At 34.7% G+C, this 10,920-nt stretch overlaps 1 protein-coding gene across 1 annotated transcript; it reads left to right on the top strand.

The window, feature by feature from the left end:
- The first annotated feature begins 8,705 nt into the window (after positions 1–8,705).
- Positions 8,706–9,641, top strand: LOC102855291 (olfactory receptor 6C2-like). The gene has a single exon (XM_006897694.1). The coding sequence runs from the start codon at positions 8,706–8,708 to the stop codon at positions 9,639–9,641; it is 936 nt and encodes a 311-aa protein (XP_006897756.1).
- Positions 9,642–10,920: the final 1,279 nt, after the last annotated feature.

Raw genomic sequence — 10,920 nt, 5'->3', positions numbered from 1 at the left:
TCCCCAAAGCATCCTTAATTACAGCAACTCTAGGTTTGAATCTGTTCTTCAGTTCCTTGAGCTTAAGAAATGCTGAACGAGTTCGGCCCTTTTGATTTTCTGACTCTAGCTCCTCGCACATTTCATTTGCTTTGTCATTCCGAGCAGCCTTTTGGAATCTTCTGTTCAGCTCTGAACATTGAATAGAGTTATTTATTTAACTTGATAAATAGTATTACCCATATACTGGTGGAATTTGGTTTTAAGTCTAATTTTATTTTGTATCTTAGAAGAAATGTTTTTTAAAAATAATTGAACTGTATCACCATGCACATTATGTATATACTATATTATTGTTGTGATAAAATTTGTGTCAATCTACATGCTGAACAAATTATTTGAGAACCTGGGCTCTATGAAGAAGAATGTGGCACTAAGATCAGAGTAAAATTCATCAATATTCAGCATTATACAGATGACATAGCCTTGCTTGCTATAAGTGAGGCAGACTTGACGCACTGGTTGTAGAAGATTAAATAATTATTATTGCTGTTGTTGTTGTTGTTGTTGTTGTGTGTCACTGAGTCACCTGCGACCCATAACGACCCTATATACAGGAGCTTAGAAGCCGTCCCTGTGCTGAGCCAATCTCATGGATTTCAACACACCTACCCCTATTAGCAACAATGTCAGTCTAGAGACTAAGGTGCAGCTAATCCAGGCCATGGTCTTCCCAATTACTTGTTATGCTTCAGAGAGCTGGACAGTGACTGAGGACGACAGAAGAAGAATTGATGCCTTTGAATTGTGGTGCTGGAGAAGAGTCTTGAACACACTACAGACTGCCAAGAAAACAAATAGGTCTGTCTTGGAGAGGTGAAGCTAAATTTCTCTTTGGAGGCTAGGATTTTGAAGCTCACATACTTTGGGCACATGGCCAGGAGAGACCAGTTCTTGAAGGACATAATGCTTGGAAGGGTGGAGGGACAGCGCAGATCTCAGATGTGATGGACTGATACAGTGACTGGGGCAATGGGGGTTGGTGGGTTGAATTAGTGAGACTGGCTCAGGACAGGGAAAGGTTCAGAGCTTCTGTACATAGGATCGCTATGGGTAGCAGGCAATTCAACAGCACACAACAACAACAACAACAAAAACCTCTATTATGCCAGTTACTGTATTAATCCATGTCATCTGGGGCCTACCTTTCCTATGCTGTTGAGTCACTTGTGACTCGTAGTGACCCTATGTACAACAGATGGAATCCTACCCATCTTTAGCCAACCTCATGGTCTCTGATACATGTACCCCCATTACCCCAGTCACTGAGTCAACACATCTCATTCAGGGTTTTAGTCTCCAAACTGACATCGTTGTTCTTCAGTAGTGGGGGGAGGTTCCTGACAGGAGATTTTCCAAATTCCAAATGCAATTAATCTTTTATTTTCTGGCTGTTGATAACAAGAGTGTGGATTGTGGAGTCAAGCAAACTGAAGCTGTTAACAATTTCAATCACTTCACCATCTATCATGATGCTGCCAATGCCAGTGGTGAGATTTTTTTTGTCTTCTTCATGTTGAGCTTCAATCCATATTGAAGGCTTCAGTTCTTGACCTTCTGCAGCAAATGCCTCAAGTCTTCTTCTGTTTGGGCCACAGGTTGTTGATGAGTCTTCTCATAGAGCTCAGCCTCCCAGATAATCTGTTCTGCATAAAGATTGAAAAGGTATGGATAGGATGCATCCCTGGCATACACCTTTCCTGATTTTGAGCCATGCAGGGTTTCCTTGCTCTGTTCTGATGACTGTCTCTGGTCCAAATACGGGTTTCATGTAAGCACAATCAAGTGTTCAGGGGTTCCCTCTCCTGAGAATTAACCACAGTTTATTGTGAGCCACATGATACACACAGTCAAATGCCTTTGCATGGTCAATGAAACACAGATAGGCATTCCTCTGGTACTCTCTGCTTTTAGCCAAGGTCCGTCTAACATTAGCTACAGCCTGAATATCTGACAGTTCTCTGTTGATATGCTGCTTCAGTCATTTTTTTTTATATTTTCAGCAGGATCTTGCTTGCATGTTTTATGAATGTTATTATTTGATAATTTCCACACTTTATTTGGTCACTAGCTTTTGGAAATGAGGAAGACTGAATAAAAATTAGTATCTTTAAATTGTTATGTTGATAAAGAATATCAAATACAGCACAGGTTGCAAAAGAACAAACAAATCTATGTTAGAACAAGTGCAGCCAAAATGCTGCTGAGAAGAAAAGATGGTGAAACTTCATCTCACGAATTTTGGGCATGTTATCAGGAGAGGCCAGTACCTGAAGAAAGACATAACTGTCATTAAAATCAAGGATCAACAGAAATAAGAAAACCTGTAACAGGATGGATTAGCACAGTAAGTGCAACAATGAGTCTAAACATAGCAATGGATGTGACAAACTGACATCACTACTTCTAAATCACTTGAAAAAGTCCCTAACTGCAGATTTGCCCAGTGCTATATATCTATTTATTTCCTGACTGCTCATACCAAGGGTGTTAATTGTGGATCCAAGCACGATGAATCTGTTGACAGTTTCAATCTCCTCTCTACCCATCATGACTATTAGACCAGTGGTAACACATATCTAAAATTATCAAGGTAAAAATATTTTTATGTATTTAAATAACCAACTAACTTGCAACACAACACATAAAGAATACATTAATATTGATAATATGATAAATTTTGACATATTTATGTAGCAAAATAGAAAGTGACATTAAATATTACACAATTTTATTCTGTTCTTATTTCCTGTTTATTTTATTTTATTTAGAGTAAATAATAACTATACAAAGTAAAAGAAATATCACAAAAAGGGGGGAAATGGCAATTGTATTCTTTTGGCTCCTTTATATAAATGTTAGGGATTAAAAGGTAAAAGAAAGTAAGCTTACTTTTTTTTTTTTAAATCACTAGATTTTTATTATGTGTACTTGATCTGTGCTGGATGGTAGTGTGGTATTTCCATTTCTCTGAGGACACTGTCCCCACTGCTACATACTTCACATTTTTGCCAAGTATTCATTACATTAAATCATGAAAGACTTTGGGACAGAGGTCACCAAGGATTCTTGTTTATGTACTTAGCTTCAGGTTTGGCAAATAAAATAAGTATTACTCTTGCTATTGTAAAAAATCCCATTTCCTCTAGGAAGAGTAAATGACCTCTCTTTTCAAACTGGAAAGTGATCCTCTTATTCTCTAGACTTTGAAAAGCTGTATGTTTTCAAAATCGGACAGATATCTTGGTAAGAAAGACTTTCCTACACACAAGAAATGAAAATATCAAACAAATCATATTTATTCAGAGATTCTAATGAGGCAACTATGAGTCAATAACTAACAGTAACCATAATTCTGTACATAAGTCTCTGTTAAAATATTCTTCTAGTTGTCCCAACACTTGGAATGATCAGGGACAAATAATTAATTTAAATATTTATGGATTATTTAAAAGGTAAGTGCCTGACTGAGACTCCTTTGTTTTGCTTTGATAGATTTACATAAAGATTGTCTCTACAAAGAAGCTTTGATCTGAGTTACTATTATTAGAGATATCTGAATAGACAACTTAAAAGCAGTTATTTTTAAATAATGAGATATCAATTTGCAGATCTTAACCAACTAAAAACACTTATAAGGCTGAGTTATGCATGTACAATGTAGGTCATCTAAAGATAAATGAAGAATTTATAGTATCATCCTTAAATTGAGTATTATCCTGTGATAATCTCTGCTCATTTTAAATATTTGATTATCTGAAAAACAAATAAACAGAAATAAATAAATTGAAAGTCAGTGTGAACTTTTGAAGATATTTAGGACCAAGACCATGGCTCAGACTTTCCAGAGTTGTATAAGAGACCAATACTAGGTGCATCTGGATTGCAGAAGAGAAAAATAGGTGGACTATAAATTAATTTTACAATAATATATTTTTTCTTTTCTAGTAAGTCCATTAATTATTGACTGAATCTATTTTCATTAACTGTGTGCATTACTCATTTAATTCTTCTACTCTTGCCTATGTAATTCTCAAAGTTTGATCTAAACCATAAATAAAAACAATTTTCTTTTTCTATCTGATGCAGAATGCAAATACTGGCAAATTTCCTATAAGAAATTAACAGATAGTAGGTAAAGATCACCAATTTATCTAAAGAGGAAGAAGATAGTTAAAGAAGTCATGTGAAACCTAACACATAGCCAAATATTCAGCTTTCTATGATAAATGTTTGCAACAGTAGATGCTTGTGTAGTCCATTGGTATTAACTTAAAAACAGCAGAACAGTTTTGGCCAAAATGCAAAGTAAGATTGTTTAATCTTTGGTCCTTCACAGAAATCCTGTAGAACTGTTTCACAAGAGTTTTTAAAGACAGAATTTTGACAGTATAGTAGTTGTTATAATTAGATGTCCTCAAGTCAAATACGACTCATAGCAATCCTGTGAACAACAGATCTGAACCTTCTTCTATCCTATGCCATCCTCATCATTTCTGACTTGTACCTATTTCTGTAGCCACTGTGTCAATCAGCTGGTGGGTGAGACTCACCAAGCTTTTCATTGACAGCTAAGCACTTAAACCACCGCATCAACAGGGCTAAGAATCTGACAGCAATTGAATTTGATTTTTATCTTTGATTAAGTATTTTTGGTAGTACAAAAAGTCATACACATGGCTGCTAACCAAAAGATAGCCAATTAAAACAGTAAGTGGTTCCATGAGGAAAATACCAGTTTCCATATAGGCCAAACCAAACAAAACCAGGTACCATTGTGTCAATCAGAATTATCCTACAGGACAGAGAAGAATTCCATTAATTTTTGCAGGCTATAATCTGTACAGAAGCTGATGGTCACATCTTTATCCTGAGGCACTGCTGAAGGGTTCAAGCGTTGATATTTTGGTTGACAGCCAACAAACAGTTTAACCACTACACTTTTAGGACTCCATTCATCACACAAAATATTATAGACAAGAACATGTTATGGAGTAGTTTTACACATGAAGTCTCACTGACTTTAAAAGGACTTGAGGATAGCCAACAACAAAAACAATATTTGTTTTTAATTTTAATGTTTGTGATAGGTATAATGTTTAAGGTTTGTACTGGGGTATAAACATAGTAAATACAAATGACAAGCTATTCCTGCAAAAATGAAACAAGAAGTTAATGATTTTTTTTGCATTAAACTAAGTAGTATCATCAGAGACAACATCACAATTCCTAAACAAACACACACACATAATTTAAATTAGAGCTAAGTGGTATAAGATGAAGGGGTTTTATAATAGTATTAAAATCAAGCCCAAGCAAGACAATATCATTTGATCTAAGTATAAAGAAAAATATTTATCAAACCTTAAATTTATGCCTTGAACACTTTTAGTTCTATGTCTATGAGAATGAATAAAATTGAAATTCCAATTTCAATCATTTCCTATACCCATTATGCCTGTTAAGGTATAATAGAAACCTATATAATTAGGTTTAAAAAAATTAGTAATACTTCTGTAAATACTCTAACCAGAATATTGAGTTTCCTTTCAACTCAGTAAGGGAAAAGTCTGAGTCAAAATCAAGAATCAGAATGGGTATGGGAAAGACAAAACACAAATGATTAAATGATAGAAAAAAACTTTCAGAGAGACCATATGAAATTGTTACAATGGTATCTGCCACAATGTGGTGTAGTAGAGAGCCACTTTCCACAATTCCATCACCATCCCGCAAGTAAAGGAAATAATCTAAAGTTCAAGTCAGAGAAACAGTAAAATTAGATGAAATTACCTTCCATAGTAGAATTTCATGATAAGGCAAAAGAAACAGAATTCTATTGTAGTAATAGAATTATAATATACTGATAATAATAAAAGTTACTTTCAAATCTACTCTCACTCAAAGCAATTGCATGTGTGTCAGAGTAGAACCCGTGTCCTTGGGCTTTGAATGCTGATTTTTCAGAAGAATATTGCTAAATAGTTCTCTCAAATCATGTTGATTAGACATAAACTTTCAACTTTTTTTAAAATTTTATTATTTTTTGTGTGTGTACCATCAAATCCGATCTGACTGGTACAGGAGGAGATTGCCCCTCCTTCTCCTACAGAGCATCTGATGGATTCAAACTGCGTACTTCTGGGTGCAGTGCAGCTTCTTGCCACTATTCCACCAGAGATCCCTAAACTTTCAACTTTTATATAGCAGTCAACAATATTAACCATTTGCAACACCTAGTGGTTTATCCATATTGTTGGCATAGAATTAAAAATGCTATTTTTTAATTTTCATATTATAAACAGGAATTAGAAAAGGAATAAATATAGTGCAAAGGATGAAATTTCCATTTTTAACTTATTTAAGTTGAGAAATATATGAAATTTCCAGATGTATGTGTCTTCATGGTCAGTTTGGGTCTGAATTTTTAATTATTAAATTTTAATGCTACATGGAAGTCCTGGAATTTAATGGAACATACATCAAACACATATATATAGGCAGGGAAGAAGAAATAGAAAAAATATATTTTATTTGGCTATTGTTGAGGTCATGGTTTTTTGCTGTGCATCAGAGATTTAGACAATGACTAAGGATGATAGAACGAGAGTTAATGCCTTTGAGCTGTGCTGCTGGGGAAGACTATTGAATGTACCATGAACTTCTCAGAGAACAAACAAGTTTGTCCTGGAGAAGGTAAAGCCAGGCTGCTCCTTTGAGGCAAGGATTCTGAAGCTCTGTCTGACAAACATTAGACCTGTTGAAAGGCGGGATCAGTCCTGGGAGAGGGATGGCATGCTTTGGAGGGTGAAGAGACAGTGCAGGAGAGGAAGACCCTCGATGAAATGGTTTGATTCATTCACTGGAGTAATGGGGGTAGGTCAGAGACAATAAGATTGGCAAGGAATAGAGTAGGGTTTAGGGCTATTGCTCATAGGGTTGCTACATGACTCCACAGCACATAGCAACAACAATCTTGAGGCGAATAGGAATCCCAGAACAGTTAATTATGCTCATATGAAAACTATGTCTAAATCAAGAAACTTTTCTGCATGGTTTAAAATTGTGAATGGAATACTTCAGGGTTGTATCCTTTTTCCACACCTATCTAATCTGTATGCTGAGCAAATCATTATGAATGATTTGATATAGACTTTATGAACTAGTGTGGCCACAGGGGGGAGATTGATCAACAACCTGCCTTTTGCAGATGACAGTTTTCTTGCTGAAAGCAACAGGACCTCAGGTGCTGGATTACATCTCAACATCAAGAAAACAAAAGTCCTCATTACTGGGCCGATAGACAACATCATGATAGATGGAGAGAAGATTGAAATTACTAACTATTTCATCTTGCTTAGATTACACTCTTGGTGTCTCAATATAGCAATATAGGAAAGACTGGTGTCAGGGAAATTTCCAAAGTTCTGAAAAGCAATGATGTCAGTTTAAAGGCTAAGGTGTGTCTGGTTCAAACTATAGTCTTTCTAATCACCTGTTATACAGCTGAGATCTGGATAGTGAATAATAAGAATTATTGATGTATTTGAGTTGTGTTAGTGGGGAAGAGTGTTGAATATCATGGACTGCAAAAACAACAAATGGATGTGCCTTGAAGAAAGTGCAACTAAATTGTCCCTTGGAGACAAAGACGGTGAAACTTTGTCTCACATATTTTGAACATGTCATTAGAAGAGGAAAGGGACATCATCCTTGGAAGATAGAGGGTCAGCAAAGAAGAGGACCCCTGAGATGGATTGATACAGTGTCTGCAACAGTGATCTCAGGGAAAATCTACATTTGAGAGTCACAGAATAGTTTTAAAGGAAGCTTTTTATGAGAGAAATGCCCTTTGTATTTCTATATAGGTTTAGTCAAAACAATAAAATAGAACCATAAATTGATATTAAATAGATTTAGAAGTATCTTATCATTCATAAACATCCAGAAATGTTAATAATTTCTCAAGAAAAAATTGATTAGAGAGAAATGACAGAAAAATTTCAGTACATTATTAGTGAAATATTCTTCAAAAAAATATTATCTTAATACTTATTATCTTTATTCCTGTTATAAGATGAATATACTGTAGACAATTCATTCCAAACTGGTAGTAAGAAGACAAGACTAAATTTTAGAAAACATTCATTTTCTAAAGGAAAGGAGGATATAGTCCTATTATACATTGGACTCATAGCTAAAAACTTCCTTTAAAAAATTCAATAGTCATGACAAATTAGTATGTTATAAAGGTATTCAATGATATTTGTGTTTAATTTTTAAAATTATAGATAAATGTGTGTTTCTTGTGATGTAAATGTTTTTTTGTGATGTAAATTTTAAGGGTAAGTAGTTTTGTGGATTTTGAGGGGTTCAGATATGTATATATTTACATTAGGTTATTGATAATAAGGCAAGATATATATATTTTTATATATGCTATGATCAAGATAATTTGAAAGTTGAATTTTAAACCAACTGGATACCATAACAAAATATTTTAGAACATTAATATTTTTTTAAATACTGTCAACTGAATCAAGTTCATGTAACATATAATGGATGGCTTTTCTAACCAAGAAAACAAATACTAAAGTATTTTTAACTCATCTCAAAAACTGTGCCTCATTTTTATACACAGATTGGACAGAAGTCAGAAACCAGAGATGAAAAACCATACAGCACTAACAACATTCATCCTCTTGGGACTGACAGAAGACCCAGAACTGCAGATTCTGATTTTTATATTTCTACTTATCACCTATATGTTGAGTGTAATTGGAAACCTAACCATCATCTGTCTCACAATAGTGGATTCCCACCTTAAAACTGCCATGTACTTTTTCCTCCAAAATTTCTCCTTCTTAGAAATCTCCTTCACCTCTGCCTGCATTCCTAGATTCTTATATAGTATAGCAACAGGGGATAGGACCATAACCTATAATGCCTGCATGAGCCAATTGTTTTTTACAGACTTGTTTGCAATAACGGAATTTTTTCTACTGGCCACTATGTCCTATGATAGATATGTAGCCATCTGCAAACCCCTGCATTACATGACCATCATGAATCAGAGAGTCTGTAAAAGATTTATCTTGGGCTGCTGGGTGACTACATTGTTGATCCTATTACCACCACTTAGCCTAGGACTGGAGCTGGAATTTTGTAATTCTATCATTGACCACTTTCTCTGTGATGCTAACCCTCTCCTGAAGATCTCTTGCACGGATACATGGTTTATAGAACAAATGGTCATTGCATGCTCTGTAGTGATATTTATTATGACTCTTGTGTGTGTAGTTTTGTCATACATAAATATCATGCGGACAATTCTAGGGTTGCCTTCTTCACAACAAAGGAAAAAGGCCTTTTCTACCTGTTCCTCCCACATTATTGTGGTTTCTGTCACTTACGGCAGCTGCATCTTTGTCTATATTAAACCTTCAGCAAAAAATGAAATGGCCATTAATAAAGGAGTAACAATACTGATTACTTCCATATCCCCCATGTTAAACCCATTTATTTATACCCTGAGGAACAAACAAGTCAAGCAAGCCTTTAGCGATTTACTAAAAAGAGTCATATTACTCTCAAAGTACTAGAGAAATAATGATGTTAGGGCAGTAATAAGATTACAGATTCAAATAAAATGAAATTCCGCACAACTTAAATCATTCCTCCATTTATCACAAAGATAATAATTGTTTAAATTGTGGTGAATTTTGTTTTGCTTATTATGTTGAGGTGTAATCTTTAGTCCAAGTAATAATGTTTAATCTTCATCAGAATGTGATTCAAGTCTTCATTTTCTGCAAGTAAGATTTTGTCATCTGCATATGAAAGGTTGTTAATGAGTCTTCCCCCAATCCTAATGTTGCATTCTGCTTCATGTATTCTATATCCTTGGATTATTTGCCCAGCATATAATTCAGATTTAATTCAGTTCAGATTGAATACAATTCAAATTGAATATTGTTGCTGTTGTTTGGTACCTTGGAGTCAAGTACGACTCATAGTGACCCTATGAACAAAAGATCTCAATCCTACTCTATCCTGTCACACAAAAGCTTATTGCAGCAGTCACCGTGTCAATTCACCTGGTTGAGGGTCTTCCTCTCCTTCAACAACACTCCACCCTTCCTAGCATCATGTCCTTCTGCAAGGAATACTTCACCCTTAACATGCCCAAAGTTTATGAAGGGAAACCTCATCATTCTTGCATCCAAAAAAGCTCTCCTGCTTCATCCTCTCTACGACATATCTCTTTGTTCTTTGGGCTTCTCAAACAATTTGCTCAGCATACAAATTAAATCGATGTGGAGAAAAAATATAACCCTAACACACATCCTTCTCAATTTAAAATTATGCAGCATTCCTCTGCTCAGTTTACACAACAAGGTATAGGTTTTTAATTAATTCTATCAGACAAAAAAATAGAACCAATCCAAAAACTTGGCTTTGAATTTTTTGTGCAAACACTCACTAGAAATAGTTAATATCTTCAATGTTTGATTTGTGCATACTCATAACTACAAAAATAATTTGCAGAGTTATCTTCAGATGTATCAGTATTGTTAATTTTCATTTAGATGCAAAACAAAACATCTAACTAGATTTACTTCTTTTTCTTTTTTTACTCTTTGCCATTAAGTCAAAAGAGAGCACATTTGTTTTCTCTTTTGTTCATTTATTAATGACAAATGGTACTTTTATATGTTTTATATTCACAAAATAAGTCTCATACTACTATTGTTTGGACACAAGAGTGACATCCACTTCCTAAACAGCATGCCTCTGGAAACTCTATGAACTTTGAAAAATGACAATAGTTATAGAAAAGCTTCAGGTCTTTTGTGCATAGGGTCAATATGAATCATGCTC

This window comes from Elephantulus edwardii, unplaced genomic scaffold, assembly GCF_000299155.1.
Source record: "Elephantulus edwardii isolate Elephantulus edwardi_28Jun2011 unplaced genomic scaffold, EleEdw1.0 scaffold00212, whole genome shotgun sequence".
NCBI classification, from domain to species: Eukaryota; Metazoa; Chordata; class Mammalia; order Macroscelidea; family Macroscelididae; genus Elephantulus; species Elephantulus edwardii.
Note: the sequence above shows the minus strand (reverse complement) of the source record. Positions and strands in the feature narration are given on the sequence as shown.

Coding starts and splice junctions, on each gene's coding strand:
- LOC102855291 (XM_006897694.1), top strand. CDS start 8,706: ATGAAAAACCATACAGCACTAACAACATTCATCCTCTTGGGACTGACA.